Source organism: Sesamum indicum, linkage group LG1 (assembly GCF_000512975.1).
Source record: "Sesamum indicum cultivar Zhongzhi No. 13 linkage group LG1, S_indicum_v1.0, whole genome shotgun sequence".
NCBI classification, from domain to species: domain Eukaryota; kingdom Viridiplantae; phylum Streptophyta; class Magnoliopsida; order Lamiales; family Pedaliaceae; genus Sesamum; species Sesamum indicum.
Genome location: NC_026145.1, coordinates 897,559 through 921,800, shown reverse-complemented (window position 1 = coordinate 921,800; position 24,242 = coordinate 897,559). Strand labels below are relative to the sequence as shown.

General features: G+C 35.2%; 4 protein-coding genes across 7 annotated transcripts; 1 reads left to right on the top strand and 3 right to left on the bottom strand.

Annotated features, from left to right (window-relative positions):
• LOC105162361 (protein GLUTAMINE DUMPER 5-like) lies at nucleotides 247-942 on the bottom strand. Its single transcript, XM_011080379.2, has one exon. The coding sequence runs from the start codon at nucleotides 873-875 to the stop codon at nucleotides 402-404; it is 474 nt and encodes a 157-aa protein (XP_011078681.1). The 5' UTR covers nucleotides 876-942; the 3' UTR covers nucleotides 247-401.
• On the bottom strand, nucleotides 6,729-10,016 carry LOC105162280. Of its 3 annotated transcripts, XR_002286852.1 has the most exons (4): nucleotides 9,505-10,016; nucleotides 9,132-9,359; nucleotides 7,626-8,683; nucleotides 6,729-7,309 (listed from the first exon to the last, which is right to left on the bottom strand). XR_002286852.1 is itself a non-coding variant. In XM_011080317.2 (2 exons), exons 1-2 carry the CDS (start codon nucleotides 9,772-9,774, stop codon nucleotides 9,198-9,200), a joined length of 432 nt encoding a protein of 143 aa, XP_011078619.1. In that variant the 5' UTR covers nucleotides 9,775-10,016; the 3' UTR covers nucleotides 8,699-9,197. The 3 variants fall into 3 exon arrangements, 1 of the variants encoding a protein (XP_011078619.1); XR_002286853.1 differs by lacking the exons at nucleotides 6,729-7,309; nucleotides 7,626-8,683 and having other exon boundaries at nucleotides 8,699-9,359; nucleotides 9,462-10,016; XM_011080317.2 differs by lacking the exons at nucleotides 6,729-7,309; nucleotides 7,626-8,683 and having other exon boundaries at nucleotides 8,699-9,359.
• On the top strand, nucleotides 11,501-16,986 carry LOC105162200 (ubiquitin-like modifier-activating enzyme 5). The gene is made up of 14 exons (XM_011080213.2): nucleotides 11,501-11,759; nucleotides 12,556-12,612; nucleotides 12,703-12,816; nucleotides 13,191-13,319; nucleotides 13,704-13,772; nucleotides 13,898-14,050; nucleotides 14,213-14,249; nucleotides 14,849-14,931; nucleotides 15,235-15,309; nucleotides 15,393-15,467; nucleotides 15,966-16,052; nucleotides 16,146-16,258; nucleotides 16,460-16,503; nucleotides 16,599-16,986. The coding sequence occupies exons 1-14, from the start codon at nucleotides 11,670-11,672 to the stop codon at nucleotides 16,739-16,741; spliced, it is 1,269 nt and encodes a 422-aa protein (XP_011078515.1). The 5' UTR covers nucleotides 11,501-11,669; the 3' UTR covers nucleotides 16,742-16,986.
• LOC105162005 (histidine kinase 5-like) lies at nucleotides 17,220-23,862 on the bottom strand. Of its 2 annotated transcripts, none has more exons than XM_011079940.2 (13): nucleotides 23,189-23,862; nucleotides 21,525-22,400; nucleotides 21,309-21,365; nucleotides 20,913-21,140; nucleotides 20,707-20,800; nucleotides 20,423-20,629; nucleotides 20,176-20,306; nucleotides 20,009-20,058; nucleotides 19,407-19,750; nucleotides 19,177-19,280; nucleotides 18,132-18,935; nucleotides 17,786-17,962; nucleotides 17,220-17,638 (listed from the first exon to the last, which is right to left on the bottom strand). In XM_011079940.2, exons 2-13 carry the CDS (start codon nucleotides 22,290-22,292, stop codon nucleotides 17,504-17,506), a joined length of 3,099 nt encoding a protein of 1,032 aa, XP_011078242.1. In that variant the 5' UTR covers nucleotides 22,293-22,400; nucleotides 23,189-23,862; the 3' UTR covers nucleotides 17,220-17,503. The 2 variants fall into 2 exon arrangements, with proteins under 2 accessions (XP_011078242.1, XP_011078407.1); XM_011080105.2 differs by lacking the exon at nucleotides 23,189-23,862 and adding an exon at nucleotides 22,756-23,079.

Genomic DNA, 24,242 nt, shown 5'->3' with positions numbered 1-24,242 from the left:
CACACAAATCAATCAAAATTTATAATAAAAAATTCAATCTGCAAACACAAAATCTTCGAACTTATATTGAAATTATCGCCAACTAACTACCATGTTCATGTTATTCGACTTAATTAGTGATTTAAAAAGTATATTTCATTATTCACACGACAAATATAATATACCTTTCATACTATAATTGATCACTTTTCTTCGTACTGATCACACCGATGCTTTGTCATGTACGTAATTTAAATCAAATGAGCATTAACGTCCAAGAATGAAGTCACCCCATTGAACTAATAATTTCATCTCTCAGCAGAAAAAAATTTACATTTTCGGATCACAAAATTGAACAAAAAGTGATCCAAAAGAAGAAGAGATGAGAGTGATTTTCAGGTCCGGATTTGTTCTTGTGATGCTCATTCTCCATTAATCACCTCTCTTTCAGTCTCATTTTCTTCCCTTTTTCTCTCTAATTTACTGTTAATTTTTCCACTGCTGTTTGAAATGGGAGTGGCTAAGAAAGTTGGCTTCACTTCTCCGGCCATGATGACCAGAACCTTCTCCTCGAAAGCCGGCGGAGCTTTGGCGTCTGAGCTGCTCTCGCCTTTCTCGCCGCCTTCAACGTCCCTATCCCCGCTGTCCTCTCTGCCGTTCACCTGGTCGGAGAGCTTCCAGTAAGAGCATGCGAGGATGAGGAGGGCAAAGGCTATCAGCCCTAGCATCGCCGCAAGGCCTCCGAAGAGGTAAGGAACAGGGGAGTGCCAGGGGGAGCGTTGGGGGGTGGCGGGCGGCGAGAAAGCCTCCTTGGCGGCCGCCGCAGCGGCGGTGGTTTGAGGAGTTGCCATTTTGGATACTTGAGCGGAGTGGAAAAAGGTGCGGCTGATTCTCATTTCTGGTTAGTTTGGAGTGGCGGACAGTGAGAAGAGCTTTTTCGGTGTTTTGGGTTTTGAGGAGAGAGAGAGAAGAGTGGTTGTGTATTTATAGATAAAAATGGCGGGTCGGGTGGGGTGGGGTCGGGCGGGGGCTGTTATGCTTAGGTCACTCATGGGGTTGGGTTGTGCCAATCTCGTGAAGGATTTTCTGTCACACATTTGTAACATACATTTGTTACATCCCATGTATGATATAAATTTTTATTTTTTTAAATAATTAGTTATTATGGCACGTTATTTTTTACGTATATAATAAATAATTTTTAAAATATATTATAAATAAAAATAAAATATATAACCTAATATATCACATTTTAAAAAAAATCAATTTATGGGTATTATCAATATAACAAAAGAATAGTTGCAGTATTGTCACAAATCGCTATTTATAAATGATTTTTTTTTATATTAGTATAAATAACACAATTTGATTAAATTCTTTTAATTTCAAAAACAACAAGTGTCGATCATGTAATGATGAGACAACAATGTGTGATAAACTATATGACCCCGTTGCAACATAGTCAGATACTCACGTGTTATTCAATATTAGGAGTTTTTTTAGTGTAAATTACATTAGTACCCCTTAAGTTAGTCTAAACACGCAAACACTCACTATCTTTTATAACTTTATAGTTACACCTTTGAGGTTATAGTTGTAATTACAAGTATCTATATTCGGTCATAAAACTTTATACAAACATCCCCTGACGTATATTACACTAATACCTCCTAAGAGAGTGTATATGTAATTTTTATTAAAAAAAAGAAAAGGGTGGTGTTTATGTATATTTTAATATCACATATTCATGTGACATATGTTATTTTTTAAAAAAAATATATAAATAAGTTAAATTAATAATTTGTAAACAAGATTGTATACCATATACGTAGGAGTGGATGTGATATGAAAATATAATAATTTTAAAAAACTCTAATACTATTATCAACCAGCATAATAGTTTAGTAATTAATTAATTTCAGAAAAAGTGAATATGAATCATTACTTTCTATGTATTAGCTCCTTTGGCAATATATATACTTTATTAATTAGGCTGGAATAACACATGCTGCTTTCTGCATTGGACATATATATATATATATAGAGTTAACTATACATAAATTCTCTTTAAAAATATAAAATTATATTTATTTTTATGCAAATTCTAATGGAAAAGGATAAAGTGTAAACGTTGAGATGGTTAGTTGACATAAAAAAAAAGTTAAACGTCAAAGTGTAAAAATAGTTATAGTTTAGATGACAAAATATAATTAATCCTAATAATAAATAGGGATAATGTTATTTACGTTTCCTGATCTGTGATCTATATACACAAATTATTCATGTCTTTTGCATAGTTACACAAACCATTCTTTGGTAGTAAAAAAATATGAGTAATTGTAATGACGTTGAAGTATTTTAGGGATGTATGTGTAATTTTACAATATATATATGTGTAAATAACGTCGATGTGTTCTATGGGTGTAGTGTAATTTTTTAAAAAGTATAAGTGAATTTGTATAGATAAATCAAATAATATAAATATAATTATCCCTAATAAATAAAATTCACTTGTCATATAATATATAGAATCATAATCGGCCGAAATCCAATATTCTAACATGGTTTTAGTTGGGATTGATTCATGTGTTAGAATGGAGAATGCCTAACATAATATAACCGAACCAGAATCATGTGTCATTTCCAAAGGCTAACAACGTTTGTTTTATCATATAAAAGAGTGTCAGGAACATATGATGTCCCACCAAAATTCCAAATTAAAAGGAATCATACTCGAATTTTAGTTACAAATAATAATAATAATATTCTTCCTCTAAGGTGTTGGCTAATATTCCAAGCCCTAAATAGTGTGTATATATATATCTAGAAGGAGGAATATTTTGTGTAAATCACAATGCCCCCCAACACACACTTACATGTGTGTCTGTGTGTTGTATATGTTTGTATTTTTATTTTTTCTTTTTATAAAAGATCAAGAGACAGGAGCAACCATCAACTTTTATTAGAAATTTTTATACACACTGTGAACTATCTTATTTGAGTAATAGTAGTGAACTTGTGGCAATACCTTCAGAAGAGGTTTAAATCGGACTAGAAATATTTCTTGTGATCAAGTTATGAACTACCAACTCGGTTGTAATGAAACTGTTTACACCAGTTAAAAATAAGTACTTATCAATTTTTTGTTAAAAACATGTCGAAAAGAGTATTTTTTATTGGTCAATTCTATTTTTCAACTGCTTAAATTAAATTAATTTAAACCAAAAAATTATAAGCAATCTCAAACAACTTCATCAATTTAATGTAAAACTGTAAACACTAAACTGTTTTTTTTCAAATACTTCAATTTTAATTTTTCTCACTTCTTTTTTATTTTCAAACATTCTTAATTTTGAATGCACTTAAAAACTCACATTTTTTTAATAATTTAATTTTATTATAAAAGTAGAAGTTATTTCAAATAAGTGATATGTCTTTTTGCATAAAAAGAGAAGCCAATGAATGGAGAGGCCCCAGCAACAGGGAGAAGGCGCTCAAACCTAGCAATAGTGTGATTGGATGTGTGCATCATGAAAAGAGACCACAATGATTAAGCCTGGGATGAAATGTAATTGTGGGCAAAGTCACCAGCAAAGCTTTTGGCTTTTATTTTTAGCTTTGCACCATCATTTGCTTTATGACTTCATCTCATTAATTGTGCCCCATGCAAAAATTACCAAATTCCAAAAATAAAAAAATTAAAAATCTCAATACTTTTTAGAGATGGCATGAATCTTGCTGCTGCGTTACCTGATAACATGATTAGTACAATATGTACAGATTATTATATTTTTTTTTTGAGATTTGATATAATTATATTTAATATTTTATAGTTTGAAAAATTGTATCTAACACACTCTAGAGATTTGCTTCCATCCAATAAATAAGTTATCCCATTAGTTAAAATTGACTTAATTTGCTGATATTAACAAAAAAATTGAATGAAAATTTATATTTAACCTTGATTGAGTTAAAACTTACTTATTGCAGGTCAAATAATTTGTTTCGAACTAAACTATCCTTATAATAATGAAGATATACCTCCTCACATGCATTAACGCGTGAAGACATAAGAAGATAATTTAATCATAAAAAAAATTTATTTAACTTGCTATAAGTCAATAATAAGACAATTAGGGGTAAATATAATTTTTTTTTGTTAATATCAACAAATTCGATAAATTTTGACTAATAAATGGACTTATTTGTTAGACGGAAGCAAACCTCAAGAGTGCTAGATATAATTTTTCAAATTACAAAAAATCTACGTGTAATTATACAAAATCTCAAGAGATGAAAGTGTAATTATCCCTAATATTTATAAATTTAATTTTTCAAACGAATGAAGTATATTAGGAATGAGGATCATCAAAACTTGCAATTATAACTCTCAAAGTTTATTTCCAAGAAACATAGAATCCTATGACCAAAAAAATCCAAATGAATATTGCTAGAGAATTGGTACCGGAACATAGCCCACCACCTGTTCTTGCATGGCCCCATCTATTTTTATTCGTTGGCCCTCGATATTAGGGGTATTTGTGTAATTGGCATAAATGTATACTAGAAACAGCATAAACAAAAATATTTGTGTATCCATCTATATCTATACTATTGACAAAGTATCAGCCTTCTATTCTTATCATTTTGGCAAACTTTCATGTGATGTTACAAAAATGCCTTTATTGTTTTGTCTATGTAATAACTCCCACTTCCCTGTACCATATGTTAAAATGAATCATTTCTCTATATCTATACAAAAATAAAAATTAAATTATTTATAAATTTCTATATATTTTTATACAGACACTGAATGTACTCCGTACGGCCAGCAACAATAATAAAACTTAGATGCATGAAATGAGGGCAAGAGAAGTGAAGGGACAGGCATGTCTTGGACCATATCCAGATATAGTGTATCATTTTCTTTTTCTGGGCCCAACTATTTCATCACCTTCCACTAAGTTCAAAAAGCTTCTACTTTTTACTATAACAATAATTATTAATAAAATATAACAGTACTAGCAGTAGCAATGATAATAATAATAATGAAAAATCACTACATGTATAAATATATAAAAGTAGTGGGAGCAGTACATGGATGAGAGCCAATGTATGCAACATTATCATGAATATACCCGTAGCAAATTAGAGATAAAAGCCTCTATGCACTACTCGAAATATTTATTTTAGATCACATAAATTAAGATGAGAATAATTTAGATCGTATCTCCAAATTATAAAACAACAGGCATATGTGGATAGTGGCTGCAGCACTTGGATTTGGGCCAAAATTATGATTTCCTTTCCTTTTAGCAATAAATAAATAGTTAGATTGAATCAAATTTATAGTTATTAATCAAAGTAAACGACAAATAGTTTTTTTCTTCCTATATTTTAGTATTAGCATACTTTTTATCCCATTACTTAGAAAATTCTCATTAATGATCTCATAAGCGAAAAAATTTCTCACTTTTAGTTCTTTTGTCGGACTCTGTTAGTATACTGACATAAAAGGCACGTGACCGTTATCCAAAATACCACATGCTTAGCACGTGTCAAAATATTAATGAAATCTAATGAAAATGTTAAAAGTGAAACTTTTTTTTAATCCATATAAAATAATTAATGAGAATCTCATAACTAATACAATAAAAAGTATATTGACTCTAAAATATGGGACGAAAATAACATTTTTCCTCGAAGTAAATAAAGTGAAACCTCAATCTTTATTGAAAAAAAAATATTATCAGCAGGCCACCTTCAGTTTATAATACACAACAGAAAATCATAATTCTTATGCTTTTCCCCATGTGTAGATAAGGAAGCACCAAAACGTTGGGCACCCACATTAACACAATCATTTGCTTCACGTCTACGAGGCTGCACTTAGGCCATTTTTATTGAAGGGGGAAAAAAAAGTTATCTTTTTTGTAGAAAAAAAAAAGAAGAAGAAAAAGTTGTTGGACTGATTAGAAATACTTTTTTAGTCCCTAATTTGTTTGATATTCAAAAAACAACCACAGCAACTTTATAGTTCAAAGTATTTTGGGATAAAAACAAAAAAAGATACTCTCTTTATTTGCTTTACTCGTCATTGTTAAGTTTTTTGGCTTTATCTCCTCAATCAGTATGCAACTTTGTGTACTCATGCTGGACTCAATTATTGAATGCTTTAGAGCTATAATTGCTACTATTTGTTAAGGGGTAATTACCAAAATCACTTAGATTTAAATGATTTTGCAATAAGATTAATTTCCCCAAGTACCTGGGGTATTAGGCAGATCAACTCCCATAGCCTTGAAGTAGGATTTCTCTGCAACAGCCAACCGATGCTGCAGCATAGGCCCATCGTTTCTATACTGGTCCGGTCCGTACCTAAGGCAGAAGTAGAAGATTGAACTTCACAATAAAAGTGAAAACATGTTTATTTATACATATTCTAAGAATGTTTTGATATGATGTTCATATCAATCGTTACTTTTTTATCTATTTACATACATAAGTTTTTCCAATCATTAATTTTATGAATTAGTCATTTTTTTCATAATACTTTGATTTGACATCACTAACAATTCTAAATCGATAAATAAATACAACTATCAATTTTATTTAAATAAAAAATGTATTCGATTTAACACCACTAACAATATAAAATAAAACTATGATTTTCACCAAATAAAAAGATATATTGATTTAACACCACTAACAACATAAAACACAATCTTGTCGACTAGTCCAAACATATTTTTATTTTCACATGAAAACATATACAAAACTGAAAATAATTGGAAAATTAAAATAAAACCAAACTGGCCTTACACTTAGTTTGGATATACCTATTCGTGGAGATCATGGCCCCCAGTGTTTTCCCGTGACGCATGGCGCTCTGTCTGGCATATGATTCAGGCACTGATACGTTTCCCTAATTTTCTAGTTGGTAGCAGAGAAAAGAAAAGGAAAGAACACAAAGAATGTCCAAGAAACGGCTAGGGGAGAAATGTTGTTACTTTGAAACTCAGACCTGCATGTTGGTAGTGAATCTTAACTATTAGTAATATTGCTGCAGAATGACTTGGTCCATGGGTGGGGGCTTGATTTTGCTCTTGCGATGCTTGTTGAGGTCAGTTTTCACTTCTAGGCAATGAAAGCCGTTCACTTGACGTAAACACTTCCTTTGGTCTTATTTCATCTTTGTCAAAAGCAGCCCAAAAAATTCTTCATACTTAGAAAAACACATATACATAATCATGCGATCAACCCATCTATACATGCTGCGCAGGTTCGCAAATGAGTATCTGTACACCAGCCTGGTCTTTCCTCTGTGTTCCTGTATGTAGTAGTAATTAGATATGAGTAAACATCCAGGATCATCAATTAAGCAATAGGACTAGTGCACATTAAAAAAGAATTGACATTTGTTTTAGTATAGGCTTATTACAGATAAACCTCTCTATTTATAAAATTACATTGCACCTCATGCAGTCATTTATTCATTACATGCTCCCTCTGGCTGTGAGACTTTTAGGGGAGAATTTGTAATGTGAAACATGATTGCAAGGATGGTGGTGTAATTTTTCAACAGTGAAGAGGTCTTTTGTGATATTTCTGCTCAGGGGTTTGGTAAAAGGCGTTGTTGTTCATACCTGTGAACTTCTGTTTCCTCTCGCCTTTCTCATCATTCCTCTAGCTGGGGATAAACCAGGCAGTGAAATGTATGATCATGCTTGTTCACGTGAAGGGTATCACCTGAACACCTTGACAAGCAAGATACAAGCTGTTTCTACTTGCTCCCCCGCATCAAAATTCTTGACCCTAAGTCTTCATCCCAGATAAATGTATGATCATAGGATAAGATGATGTTTGGGTGCAAAAAACGCTTGTCGTACCAGCTAGCAAGAAGAGCAATACATTCTATGTTTTCCATCACAAATAGGTGGTGGATGGAGTTACTCATAGATAATTTTTCATTATAGTCACCATTTAGTTTGCTTCCAGACACTCGCATGGATAGCCCGTTTCAATCATACAAATTCATCCAGCACACTTGTCCAACCTCGTGGTGAAACAAATCTAATTGTAAAGTTCTCTGCCAATGGTACAATTTTGTCAAGCAATTACAAAGCATACTAACGGAGTAGCAAAAATAAATACCTACTTGGAAGGGAGGAAACAGAGAAGTTCAGTCGTTACCTTCTTTATGGTAGCATCAGTGTTGTCATACTGATAAGGTGAAAAGATGTTTTGGTTTAACAATTACGACGTGCAATGCCCAATCTATTAATGAAACTGACAGAAAATTGGTACATAGTTACATTGGAAAGACAAAGTTAGAGAGAACAATCACAGGAACTCTGCAACCCTTCAGACTTAAGACCATTTAAAGAGGAATGCATGTACATGAACTTCCTTCTCAGCAATATCAATCACGTAGAGTTCAAGCTTGAAGACCTCATAAAACTTGTCTATGCCACTTGTATTAGACAGATACTATGAATGTACTAGCAAAGCCGAGTGCTTAATCTTTTCCTGGCCTAGTGTTGCAAGCAAATGAAAGTTAAGGCAAGAATATCATATAACAACTTAGGAAGTGCACACACCTCATTAGGAAAACCCCATAATCTGCGGATGTACATATCAGACTCAGCCACAACAATACTGGTGGTAATCTCTGTGCACCCCAAGGATTAGTTGCTAGCCAGATCTGCATATAATCACTTAGAATTAAGAAACAGTATGAACTAAGCAGGTGATATCCTTCAGTCACTCGCTAAGCATTCAAAATAGATTGAGATCTTCATTACAGCATATAGCAAATGACACACTATCATTCAGCAAGTGCAGGGGTAGTAGTACGGAAAGGAGTCCAGAGATCCTTGTTCTGGCTAAAAGAGTCAGCACCGAAATTAGGTAGGTGAAACCACTAACAATGACTTAGGTGGGATATGAATATTACAGGCCGGGAAACAAAAATCCTTGATTTCTCAAGCACCGAATTATTAAATATTCTTCATCACACTCAGATGAATCATCGGCGACCCTGCTGAATACTAGTTTCTATATCTAAAAACTAACTCTACAATGTAAATGATCAAATAACAGACTGCATTATAGTTGAATACTTATAAGATACAAATTAAACTACTGTGCACCGTAACGCAGTTTCTCCTAATGCTCCTTCTTCAATCAGAATTGTACTACGTATTCCTGAAAGAAGCCTATTCTTCTCCAAATGCAGCCATGAGCTCATGTGGCGAAGGTCCCCAAATTGGTAGGTTGGTGAGCTGTTGCTTCAATCTTTCCTCGTGCGCACTGCACAATGCTTCAGCTGCATCACATAAACTCAAGGCAGCCCGAATTATAGCCTCCTGCCCATCAGCCTACGAATTTGAAATATAAATGGAATAAAAAATCAAATTCAATTTTCGTTGTTTTTCTTTATCTGGGATTTTGATGATATATAATTCCAATAAGACACTAACAGCAGGTACATCTGGAGCTCCTGAAGTAGTTTTGGAGCAGCACCTGAGAGAAGAGATCGTCAACGATTCTCCGGCAGGTGGAATTCTGCTCTGAACTCGAAGCTGCTTCAGAGAACGTTGTGGGATACAGCTTCAGCAATCGCGTCTGTGCATTCTTCTCCACTTTCTTCAAGGTGTTCGACAAAAGTTCCCACCGGCTAATCTCTTTTAAATACTTTTCCCGCAGCTTCAGAAGAGCCCTCTTTTTCCATTCACGACGGTGCTTCTTCTCAAGCTCCGGATGGCCGGAGGATGAAGTGGCGTTGGGGAACATGCGGCGGCGCTTCTTGCGCTTGTGAACCAATCCATCGTCGTTTACTAGTTCCCACTCGTCGGGTCTTCATAGCCTGCCGCACTGCCCATGGAGAGTGGCGTTTGATGTGCCGTAAACGAACAGATTCAGGGGAGATTGAGCGGCAAAGCCCGAAATCAATTTCAAAGTAGCACGACGTCTTCAAATGGACTTTTTAGATATTCTCATTTTGACCCCCCAAATTTGTCAAAAACATCAATCCCCGCTCCTGCCTAAGACCCAAAATAATTTAAGTCGAGTCGAATGTATTATTATTCAAATTTATTTGAATTATTATCGAATTTTAAAAATTATATCTAAATTTAATTTAATTGATTTAATCGAGTTCAAATAAATTTTAATTAAATAAAAAACGACTCGAGTTCGAATAATTTAATATTTTTAAATATATTTTATTAAATTAAAAGAATTGAGCTCGAGCCAAGTTCTAAAATTTACCAAACAAAAAATTTTTCAAGTCTGGTTTATTATATTTAACACATTAATTTCAAACGAGTTTTTTATCAATTGATTTCAATCATGTATCAAACAGTTTAAATATTTTTCGGACCCTACATATGCCATGTCAATTATACTATCGTTAGTTCTAAAGACTGAACTATGCCCTTTTTTATACTTTGATATTTATTTATTTTTTTCAACTTATCATCTCAGCTATACGAAATTTCCACTTTATCATATATAAGGGTTTTTTTTGTTGATTTTTCTGGAGGAAAAAAGTCACATATTGTGCATACATAAAAAATATCACATCACATAATTCTTAAATATCACATGTGCACTGTATGTGAATTTTTTTTTTACAATAACTTGATGAAAAAATATTTATAAATGGCTTAGTGCAAAAATACATAAAATTGACACGAAAAAAAATTAGAAAAGCAAAATATTAAAAACACTAATATATTATTTAAAATAAAAGATCGGTGTTATGGAGCAAGTCCACTTATACAATATGAAGTAAAGTAAAATTTGTGGTATTTAATTCAAGTAAAAATTATATTATAAGGGGTTTTATGCCTCATTATTCAGTATTTCCTTATTTATATTCTAATTTTAGAAGATATTTTTTATTAAATATTTTGCTATGTTTTTTATTTAATTTTTTCCCAACTTATTCATTTCATGCGATATTTTATTTTAAATTTTCGAGAATTTCATTAAATTCACAATAATTATATTTATATGTCAGTAATCGAATTATAATCTAAATGAATATCAAATGATAATTTTTTTTTAATATATGAGGAAGGGATTAAATTGCATTTTGAAACTCCAGTCAATAAATAAATACTAATTCAACAATTCAATTTAGTTATAAAAAAAATTATTTAATTTATGATAAATTAGTATTAAATTATTCGAGAGTAAAATTAATTTTTATTTAATTAATGAAAAATCTATTTTATTAAGAAAAAATAAATATTAGAGGTATTAATGTAATTTCTTAAATCATAAAAGAATTATGTGTAATTATATTAAATTTTATGAGAGAATAATGTAATTATCCAAAATATATATTTGACAGCCGTGCACAAGTACATGGCCCACCTTGAGATGTTATAGCTTGACGTGGCAAGGCCTAATTCGCTTCCGCACCCGAAAATACGTAGCAGACCGGACCCCGGTTCACTCACGTGACAGCGAAAACGCAGAGCGGTCCAAACAAAAGCCATTCCAATTTTATTCACACTCCATATAGTTTGTAGTGAAAAACCCCAAATCAAATCCCTAGATCCCAATTCAACACGAAATTTTCATCTTCCGGAGCAAGCCAAACAGAAGTTGATTACGCCAATTCTGTGTAGAAACGCTTAAATTCATCAGAAGAGTGCAATTTGGTGTAATTCTGATTAATGGAGGCCGAACTCAAAGGTTTGCTGAGTGATCTTCAGAGTCTCAAGGATTCTTTGCCTGATCCATCCCATCAAATTTCGGTTGGTAAGGTAAGCGGTGATTTCTGCATTGCTTTTTCTTGTTTCTGTGATTCGTTTCTAGTTTGATCTGTGATGGTGGTTTTTGAATGCTGCTCTTGTGGTAAATATAACTGGCATCAGAATTTTGAGTTTTGGAAATTTTCTTTTACTTATAACAAATTAAGGGTAGTGGGTATAGTGTGTCATGATAATTTTGAGCCGTTGGCTTTGGGGAGGATGTTGGAGAAAGGCGAAGAAGTAGTTTCTCTTCTTGATTATACCGAAGGGAAGAGAAGAAACAGGGAAAATTGGATAAAAGGAGAAAAAGGGTAATGCAGAGTTTGAACGTTAGCTGCTCCTTTTTAGCTTGATGTTTAAATATATTAGACAACAGGATTATGCTATCTTGTCAATGGTTCTCAATGAAATTCACCAATTCATTTGTTGAAATGCTACACAATTTTTGTAGATGAAGTATATACTTTTGAGTTAAGTTCGAAATCAAGCTTACCCTGCATCCTCTTTATAGTTCTCTCTTTCTTGTCTCTTATGCTCTATCTGGTCAAACAAAATTTGTAGGAAGAAGGTACTTAGGTACAAAAGAATTGGATTTTAGTAGCTCTAACTGGTGAGAAAATGTGGGAATAAACTAAAGTTAGGATTTTTATTTGAAGATATCATTCTCTGACAGGCACAAGTTGATGTTATCAGGTTAAAGTAAACAATTCCTAAATCGTAATAGTGATAATGGCAGCAATTATGGGTGTATTTGTATAAATTAAATGTTACTTTGCATGTTCTTAATATGCGCCATTTGTTTTTGCAGATACAAGCACGTCTTGAGCATCTTAAATTGGGAAATGCACAGCGTTCCAAAATTAAGGTCATTGTTTTCGCTAATCTCTGTCTTAATTTTACGAGATTCAAGATATTGACATTTGTTATATTGCCATTTTGGTAAATTGCAATGCAGGATATGAGTGCCGAGGTGGTTGATAGCAACCCTTACAGTAGACTTATGGCACTTCAAAGGATGGGCATTGTGGACAACTATGAAAGAATTCGGGAATTTTCAGTTGCCATAGTTGTCTGTATTTAACCTTCTCTTCAGAAATACCTGTTGTTTAAACATTATTGCCTAATTATAGTTCGTCTCACCATACACATACTTATTAGTGATTGCTTCTATACGGATTGTGCCCTGTTCTGATGCTTCTTGAATGAGAAGAATTACTTGTATCTTATTGCTACAATGCTTTGCTATTGCAGCTCTGACTTGTTTTCCATATCTAATTATGTTAGTTTGGGTCATGTCTTTTCAGCTTCTTGGTCTTTGTTCAATCCATGAATTGTATTATTATTTAGGCCATTTGTTAATATCCTAGTGCAGGCGTGCAGATATGCATGTTCATGATAGTAAAGGATATACACTGGTTCTCATATAATACTTTTGCTGTACAGGGTATAGGTGGCGTTGGCAGTGTTGCAGCTGAAATGCTAACAAGGTGTGGCATCGGTCGCCTTTTGTTGTACGACTATGATAAAGTGGAGTTAGCTAACATGAATAGGCTTTTTTTCCGTCCAGAGCAGGTGCTTTTGTTGTATATTTTCTAACTTTGTGTCAAACTGTTAAGATATGTTGTTATCTACAAGTTGGGTCTGGCTTATGATACTGTGGATCTAATGGTCATTCAAAAGTATTATGACATTCATGTTGTCGATTTTGGGAATTCCCCCTAAAAATCCTAAGAAGAACATGGTGGGAGATAGAGCAAACTTAACTTTCCTTTTTTGGTTTGAAAACAAAGAGAAAAGTGTGTTGATTAAGAAAAAAGAATTTAATATTTTCTCGAACTTCTCCGAACTCCACCAGTATAATGCCAAATTGGTGTCATAAATGTTTTTTATTTGACTCTTCTTCATCTTTCTCCCTCCCACAACCATAATGTAGTGACATTTTATCTCCCTTTCAAGGTTGGCATGACCAAGACAGATGCTGCTGTCCAAACTCTCTCAGACATAAACCCTGATGTTGTGCTAGAGGTAAAGTATCAGTGATAAATGTTAGGCTACCACTACTCTCTTTCAACTTCCCCTCTTGTCCAATATACACACTGCATTTGGGTTTTTTTTTTGTTTGCTACTCATCAGTTGATTTTGTTTCTCAGAGCTATACATTGAACATCACAACAGTACAAGGCTTTGAGATCTTTATGTCAAGTCTTAAGAATAAATCATTCCGTCCAGATAAAGAAGGCACAGGAGTTGATCTTGTTTTAAGCTGTGTAGATAATTACGAAGCAAGGATGGTAGTAAATCAGGTTGGAGCAAAGATCTTCTTATCAGAAAAGCTTTATGTCTATTAACCATCCTTTTGGTTCAATGCCTTGTCGGATCTAGATATAGACGCATCTAAGTGAACTGGGAAGATGAGATCTGCTATTTCCATGCCGTCTTTCTTTGACATATGATTAATTTTGCAGGGTTGCAATGAGTTGAACCAAACGTGGATGGAGTCTGGTAAGTAAATGTTGCTGTCAGTTTACATTTCTGCAAAAAAATTGGTTTAATTTAATCCTATAAATCAGTGTCCTTGTCCGAGCATTAGGTTATTGGAAGAAATTACACTTCCTTTTTCCAATCTCCAACTGTTCAGAAGTTGGAGCATGCTTCATCATCAATGTTGAGTAAAACATTAAGATTGTGACAAGAATAACTGTTTAAGATCCACGTTTTGAAAATAATAAGGAGGCACTATACCTGTCCTTGTTTCCATGAAAATAATCACCACTGTTATAGTTGCTTCAATTTTCCCAATATAAAGATTAACCCTGTCTGGTTATGTTAAGAACTTTACCCTATATTAATTAGTTTGAAGCTACCTCAACATTTGGTTCATGAAAGGTCCCTTGAAGTCCTGTAAAATGCCATGGCTATTTTAATTATTCAATACCCCATTTCTCTGAAAGTCAAGGAATTACTGATGCTGATCTCATTATTTTGTCTATTTGTCACATAAAAAGGCTGTGCGTTTGAGTTGGGTCTGCACATACAAGATTATATAAAGTTATTGGTTTGCTAATCTATGCATGGAATTGATGTTGAGACATTTTGTGCAGGTGTATCTGAGAATGCTGTTTCTGGTCATATACAGTTGTTGGTTCCTGGTGAAACTGCTTGTTTTGCATGTGCGCCTCCCTTGGTGGGTTCACTATTTAAAAAATTGTTACCTTTCAAAATACAATTGTAGTATCCTTGCAAAGTAAATAAGTACAGGTGATCTTCTAATTGGGTCAGTTTTTATAGCTCTAGCACTTAATCCTGCCTCACTGCTAATAGTTTTATGCTACACTGAGACTTGAGTGCATCAAAATCTTCCAAATATCCAGAGGTTTATCGGCCAACATTATTCTGTTTTTGTGATCGAACTGAATGCTGCTTGTCTATTGGGTCCCTCTGGTGTAAATACAAATAATTCGTTGATTAATGATATTTTCAATCTTAGGTCGTAGCATCAGGGGTTGATGAACGTACTCTAAAGCGTGAAGGGGTTTGTGCTGCGTCTTTGCCAACTACCATGGTAATTTTCTTTTTCTTCATTCAACCATATTGTATCTCTCTGTTTCACTGCTATTTTGTTCCTGAACGTCTTTCGACTTGAAGGGTGTTGTTGCGGGGCTTCTTGTTCAAAACACTCTTAAATATTTGCTGAAGTTTGGAAATGTCACACCCTATTTGGTAAGTCTTGGAATGCTCCTCCCTCTCGCTCTTGCTCTCTCTCTCTCTCTCTCTCTCTCTCTCTCTCTCTCACACGCACACACAACATGTACATTCTCCACTCAGTCGATGTGGCACAGTAATGGTTGAATGTTTCCTTTAAATATTTGTAATCTATAGTGCTTACTATTCTTTTACTGTAAGAAATTGTCTTATCTACTTCCTTAGATTATAGATCTGTAGTGCAACTACCATCTGAGCAATATGTGAAGATTCTTCTCCATAAGTTAACTCCACAAGTAGTTAATGAAGCAGCATTAAAAGGTCAAATTGGCATAGCCACATTCTCATACAATGTGCTTTATATTCTGCTCAATATATATTAGCACATCCCTTACTGGTCATATCCAAATGTTTGAAGGAAAAAATGCGATACCTGCCTGCTTATCCATGAGTTATTATATTTGTCCTAATTCTTGTTGGTACCTTTAAAAGCGAGATTGGCTTTCCTGATTTTAGGGTTACAATGCCCTCAAAGACTACTTTCCGACAATGGAAATGAAGCCAAACCCTCAATGTTCTAATGCTGCTTGTTTGGAGAGACAGGTAAACATAGCCAAATAGAATCTTTTCAATAGTTTGTTATTCAAATCCTCAGACTATTCAAATAACTTTTGTGGAGTATATACTATGGTGCAGAAAGAATACATTCTTGCAAAGCCAGCCAGGGATGCTGCTGCTAGAGCCAAGATGGAAGCTGAAGCATTCGTAGAACCTGAGTGCCTCCATGCAGATAACGAGTGGAATATAAGGTAACAGGTTTAGCTATCGTTAGTTCAGGGTATCGACATTTTAAACTGGTAATTGGAAGCCTTGTCAAATTATTTCTGCTTATTCGTTCATTTACTTTCCACAGATGAGTTGTAATATATCTAGTATCTAAGTTGCGGCTGCTATATCATCTTTGTCCGTGGGACTTCTACCACTAACTTGTAATCTTTATTATGGTCCAGTGTTGTTGATGATAGTGATGTACAAGACTCAAGTGCCAGTTCAGGTTATTATTCTCCTTTCATGCCGTAAGATCATCTTCATCCTTTTCCACAAATAATTCTATTTGACTGTTTTTCGATCATGAATCTTTTCCTTTAGGAGCTCTGCCGGAGGGCCTCGTTCATGAGCTTCCTAGTGCAGATGAATTTCAGAAGCCACCCGCTTCGGCAGAAACCACGGCCACCCCCATTGATGATCTTGAAGATCTCAGAAAGCAGCTCGAGGCCCTTAATGCCGCCTAGGTTGCAACTGATAAAATAAAATTAACTTTCGAGGACCATGATATTGATTGATGATCAGTTGTCGAATACTCTGAGTTTAAATTTGAGCTCTCTTTGTTGCCTTTTTCTTCATAGTCTAAACACAGTTTTGCCTAGACACACACCCTTTGGGCCAGAATGGGATCCCTGTTTGAGGTGAACATACAGTGTACTTCATGTACTTTATATGATATCAGATAATTTAATTTCGAGAATTACAAATTACAGTCCCTGACCAGTGGACAACCTATCTCTGCCTGCATCTTATTTGTTTATTTATTTACTTTTAAAAATTGATAACATCTGGCTTTCAATCTCTATCAAATTGATACATTAAACAAAACATTCTTTAGAAAAATAGAAAATGATAACCAAACAACGTTTTGTTAATATCAAATTAATTCTTAAATTGATCTATCAAATTGACAGTACTTTGGAATTTAATCCAAATTCATCCCACCAAACACACTTGGATTTGCACATTATTATCATCTTACATGCTTAAAATCGCAAGAATTAGATTATCATCTTGCATTAATACTGCAAATACATCCCTAAAACACCATGATTGGAGAGACAACAAGAAGAGCCCGGGCGAACGGTGAAGATCTTGCTACTATACAGATCCTAAACATTAGACACACTAACGGTCGAGACTGAGACAAGAAAAAGAGGCTATACAGACACTGATGCCAAAACTTTCCTAACTCATCATTCATTTTCTGTACAAATATGCACACATTTTTACAGGTGCATTGATGGTAGATACTGTTGTAGACATTGTTTCAAGTTTTGAAATGTAACAGGCTTTGATACAAATGAGTCCATCCCATTTGCATAACATTCATCTGCACTTTCTGACAATGCATTTGCTGTCATCTGCAAGTGTCAAATCCGGCATCGTTAAGGAACAAAAGTTAGAAAGGGATGCTCCAAATCTTAACATTATTTTAAGTTTTGATGAATAAACTTTCAACCTGAGAATGTTGTTCAAATCAAGAAGAAACATTGGAGAGAAACACTTACTGCTATGATAGGAGTCCTCTTTCTTGGTTTTTCTAGCTGTGAATTTGATGCAGAATGTGGAGGTGGCAACTGCATCTCTATTCCAGCCTTAATAGCATCTTCCCAACTACCAGTTTCCTCGAACGATCGGATCAATCTCGTTGCTTGAAGACCATCCATCACCGGCATGCACACATCCTGCAAATACATATTGTCCACTTTTCAGTTTCTTCTGAACCAATAATGCTGAAAGTTTTCATGTGAAGTCTTTTAGCTTCTTAAGACAGATTTGCTTCGAGAAACAGATGTAATAACTGCTTTTGGAATTGGAAAGCAGAAATTTTAAAAAAAAATATTCTATTCATACCATTAGAATGAGGTGATAACTATTGCATTGAACTGCACGGACAGCTTCTTCTCCATTACAGACGATGTCTATGTCATGACCCAACTGCTTCATCATTGATTTTGTTACCATCACATTAATCTTGTTATCTTCCACAAGAAGGATCTTTGGTTTCAGCTCAGCTTTTGGGATCTCAGAACTGTTGCTAGAAGAGCATTCAGAACTTCTTTCCGTTTGAGCCTTTTCTTGATGCCTAACTTGTGCCTCTGAAGTTCCATCAAGATTGTTGCTTGCTCTTGAGGAACTCGTTGGGTGAGCATAAGGATGGAAACGGCCATTCGCTTCGGGATGACTCTTCTCTTGTTTTGCAGCTAAATTTAGGTCATCGGAGCCCGAGCAGCGAGTCGGAGAAATCTCTGGCTCAGATGATGCCTCCATAGCATGATCAGCTGTGCTGGGATCTTCTTCTGAACTGGTCTCTTTATATGTGATGTTACTAGAAGGAGACAGCGAGTCCTCTAACAACCCATTACATTTATGTGAGGCATTGAATCCATAACTGTTCACCGATAGCTTTTGGATCCTCCCAGAGCTTTGAGATGAAAACAAAGAACCCAAAGTGCGTGGTTGGAAAATGAAAACACCTGAATGTAAATCATCATCATTTCCATCACCGAGAACATCTTGGCGGTCCATGTCTGAGAGTTCATCAGGATCATCAGTACTATCAGAGATCAATGACACCTTGTAAGGTAGTACAAATGTAAAAGTCGACCCGTGATGCTCGACACTTGAGACAGAAAGATGGCCGCCCATGAGCTCAACCTGTTCACATTACAGAAATTTGTAAAGATTCAAGATAACTGTATCCTAGTCTCCACTCCTTTTCAGGATGATAGATGAATTAACATGTTGAGAAAACAGAAGTAAACTACTTATGGGCAGGCAACAAAATCATCAAAGTTAGCATCCAGCTTAACATGATAATCCAATGATTCTTCGTAAGAACTATCAAACATTTTCAAGAGGAGAGAATCAAATTGAAAGTCTCAAGATTGGTTCCTACCAGTTGTTTACAGATTGCAAGGCCTAGTCCTGTCCCACCATACTTTCGAGCAGTATCTGCACCAACTTGCATGTATTTCTTAAATAAAGTGGGTATAGCATTTTCTGTTGCACAAAGTTTGAAACAGGTCATAATGTATCAGTCTTCCGTTCAATGAAAGTTAGAATGGCTAATAACCATATAAGCATACACATTCATCAGGCAGAAGACCGAGGAATAGAGTATAATACCAGGTATTCCAATCCCTGTGTCATAAACATCACAGCGAATCCAAACGACTCGTTCTTCTGGGGAGAGATGAGTCTCTTTGTCTTCGTCCATTGGAGCCCCGTTTTGTATCTGGGCCACATCATTAAGTTTGTAGTTTTCACGAGTACCACATGCATCTGCATGCCCACTGCCATTTTGATCAGCTTTGTTTTGCGACATTGACAAGGTATTCCTTGTATTGGCTGAAACGGTTGACTGATCTTGAGAAACTGTCTCTGAATCTTGTCTGGTCATTGTGGATGGCTCTGACACCACATAGAGATTTATTCCGACCTTGCCTTCATGAGTAAACTTGATGGCATTGCTGTAAAAACACTAAAAGGATAAAAAAGAATTCTACTGATATATAGTAAAATTTAGAACTTGATATCAAAATCCTCGGGAAATATTTTGGAAACTGTCATAGGGTGAAACATAAAAATAAAAATGAGAAATAAGCACCGTAATCTTAGATAGATACATCGGTTTGATGATCTTTGTGTAATTTCAAGTACCATATGTGGCATGGATTCATCTAATAGAATATATGCATATTGCAACTAAGTTTTAGCTTTAAAAGTACCTGACCAAGTTGGTCAGAATCTGTCGAATCCTAAGGACATCTCCAATAACCTGAAATTGAAGAAGTGTCATATATCATGTACAATTGGCTTCTCCATTCTCGATGGTTGTATATCCAAGAACGCCTATTGAATGTTGATTGAGGAAGTATCATTAAAGGTTAGTTACCTCCACAGGAACATCATCTGCTACATGACCTTCTAACGTTAGTAGTTTCTGTAGTGATGCTGCTGCTGTCTGAAGTACGTGCTTTACTACCTCTCTTGGTCTAAACTTAGTTGCTTCCAGTTTCATAACTCCTAAAAAAGATGATAATTACCCCGTCAGATTTAGATACCTCTTTATATTCACCATACAAAACTATCAGTAATGATGAAAAAATTAAACCCTTATGTCATAAGGTTCATTGCCGCACCTGACTCCACCTTGGAAAGATCGAGGATGTCATTTATCAGTTGAAGAACCAAATCACCAGAAGACAACATCACATTCAACAGCTGCCTTTGTTCTTTGTCAAGATTAGTGGTGGAAAGAATCTCGGCCATGCTTACAACTCCAGATAGAGGAGATCTTATCTCATGAGACATTGTTGCTAGCATTTGTTTTGCTCGCATCGATTCCTCTGCAGAACAATACTGATCAGAAACAATCGACCAACTTGATCAATAGCTGATCCAGGTTTATATCGAGCTGACTAACCTGTTATGTGGATTGTTTTGTTTAGCTCTGTCTCCTTGGCCTTCTGTACAGCCATTTCCTCTCTAAGCTTTGCCATCTTCTCTCGCTTTCTGACCTGCGATATTACAAATACAAGAATGTGAAACTGTTAGGACTGTAAGGGAAAGCTGCTACCAACATAGAATGTCAGATAACTCACAGGAGGGCTAAGGAAAGAGTAACCTCACCTGATCAGTTACTTCCATCCCCATGTAATTTACACCAATTGTCTCCCCTGTCTTGCTGAAAACAGGTTCAACATAAATTAAAAAGGTTTTTGAACCAAACAGCTCTGTTTCAAATGTGATCTCCCTCTTTGCAGGCAATCCTCGTTCGAGAACCTCTCTTTTGAAGTCTTGAGATTCCTTTACGCCAGCACCGCTGAAGATCTCCACATCAGTTTTGCCTATGATATCCTGTAAAATCAGTTATTTTGAGGAATGATGGTGCCAGATTCTCCTAGCAAAGCTTTGGATAAAAAGATTAACTTTGTTTAGTAGTTGACAGCCAATAAGTAAAAACATATCGAAGTTGCAGATTAAAGCGCATCGGACCAAGCTAAACTAAACTATCAGTGTAACTACCTGCTCACCCAAACTCGGGAAATGATTAAAGATGAACCGGTACCGCAGTTCTTTATCCTGAAAAATATGGAAAACTGTTCAATCATAAACCAAATAGCAATAACTTGAAATGTAAAGCAGCACTGGAAGTTTATGAATTGTTTAGCCATCATAATACAAACTTGTAAAAGTTAATCAATTATATCCAGCATAATTGAAAAGCGCACTCGACTATACCTGGTGACCTATAACAACTGGTGCATTTTGGAGGACAAAATGTAAGAAATTATCTGCTCTCGTCAAAACCTGCGACAACTCTTCCACAGGAGAGGATTGCCTTTCAAGATTTTCTATACTTTCTTGCAACTTCTCCATTAATATTTGCTCTCGTTGGAGACTTGCCTCCAAAAGCTTCTCTAAATGCATGGCTCGCTGCTTCCAGTATATTACGCTGTCATACTCGGCATCTATTTCTACTTTTTCGCCTTGGAAGATCACATCATTCTTTCTTCTAGGAGCGTCTTGATATAAATATTTCAGATTCTCATCAAGAATAGAAATCGGGCGCTTATCACCACCATATCCATCCTGTTCAAACCGATGTTCTTCCAAAATCTCCAACTTCTTGAGCTCAACTTCTTGCTGTTGCTTGCTAAGGTTCTCGAGCTCCTCTTTGAGAAGACGTACAGCATTTGCCTGCTTATATTCCCAGTTCCTGACCAACTTGGCCAATTGCCAGTTACCCTTGTCGCTATAATTTGTAAGCTCCATAAGACGCTTAAAATCTACTATATTAGGCTCTTTCTTGATTGTAACCTCCTCCAACATATCCTGATCTGCTCCCGGCCTTTCAACATTGAATTGCCTCCCGGCTTCGTTTATGTCTTCCGGCCACATAGAAGAGAGGACAATGTCCATATCTTCGGGCTGTTCGGTTTCCATCTCACAACCCATTCGTTGTACAGTTATATGGTTTTGTGCAGACAACCCCTTTTCTTCTACCATTTTAACGACACCACACTATTGGGAATTGTCATCTGAAAGTTAGACACTGACCGTGCTTATACAAAATTATGATGTCCTCAACGTCGTTTGGATGGATGATATTGAAGTCTGCATAGAAACCGCAGTAGAGCATAAATAAAACACCATAAATAGAAAATGAGAAGTGCATAAGCAGAGTATCAAAAATGAGTACAGGAGCTGTAAAAAAAAATTAGCAGCATTGACTACTTAAAACACTGAAGAATTAGGAACACAACTTTCCAACAGAGTTTGGTGAAATCCCTCCATATGGAAGAATGAAAATTCGGAAAAAACATTGAATTCCTTGGTAAAACCGCAGTTGATGGGGCCTGAACAGACCCCATGATCTGGCTAATAAAGCCATCCAAACACCAGAAAAGGTTTGATACTTCCATTTCAAGCAGGAGGGAACAAAACTAAGTTGTGCAAGAATTTGACTTACCATATGACCAAACTGCATGAATTAAAATCATGAAGATTAATCATTCCTTTGTGGTTCAATATTTAGCAGGGAAGAGACCAGAGGACAAATAAAGACTCAAGGCAAGAATTGGCGGATTTGATTGCTACTGCCTCCATTACAACATATAAAATTCAGAATTACATATGATCACATCATCAGTCATTATTGGAACAGTATTCTTCGCTGACTCATAAATTTCAATGACTTCACCTCTCCCAGCAAACAAACAGGCAAAAGGGAAACAAGAAAATAATTTCACTCCAAAGAAAGGTGCAAAAGCCAGAGATTCATTGACCTAAATTCAACAAGCAGAGGACCTTTTTGGTGAAAAACCATGCATCGCCAATCAAATTAAGATAAAAACAGAAAGGCCCATTTCCAAAAACCAATCAAAGAGCCCCAAAAAGCTGACCTCTCGATGAATCCAAGAATTCTTGAATGCTGCTGGTGCTCTGTCTCTCTCTCTTCTTCAACAAGAACGAAAGGCTAAGGTCACCCCAAGGCCTAAAAACTTTTCACTGTAGATCTGAAGGAATCTCTTTGGATGAGTGCTCAGTCAAAGATAAAAAAATTACAAAAAGCCAAGTTTTTGGAGCACATACAAAATGTAGAGAGAGAAGCAGAGGTGAGGTGGAGTGACGAAGAGGAGGGCATGTGCTGTAGGAAATAAACAAAAGAAGAAATGAAAACCCAAGAAAATGTGTGAGTATGTGTGTGAGAGAGATATAGGAAACTCAAGAAGAAGCCATGTGCGGTTGAGGTGAAAAATAATGCAAAGAAAATGGTTGCTTGGGGGTTTCTTTTATATCTGTACTGCAAATTCCATAATTTTCACTCTCTCTGCCTCTCTCTTTCACAACGTGTTTACTATGCGTAGTACGTGTTCTTGGCTGGATTCATGGTACGTATGCATTTTTGCTGAAAGCTTCCCTACCCGCTCCCAATGTTGAAGAACGTAACTTTTTTTAATCCTCGTGCTGCGTTTACTTCACAATCTCCATGCCTCCATACATATATATAACTGTATGTATATATATAACCATTGAAATGATTCATTCATCAACACATTTGTACGCTGGAGTAGTGTGTGAGAGAGAAAGATATATATATATATAGAGAGAGAGAGAGAGAGAGAGAGAGAGAGTATATTTAAATGGGGGAGGGAGGTTATTCCCCGCCGCCATTCACGAGGTAAGAGACGGACATGGACGGCGCGTGTCAATGAGTCTACTACAGCATTTGACTTATTATATTTGATGCAATAAGATTATTAACTGTTTTAAAACTTCCTCTAATTTATATAAGGGATAATTACTATCTTCTGTAACGATGTCTTGTATAATTACACATAAATTTTTTGTTATTTAAAAAATTATATTTGATATTTTTGAATTTATTTTTATTAATCAAAATTCATCGAATTTATTAATAGTATAAAAACTCTAATTTACTCCAAATTCATATGT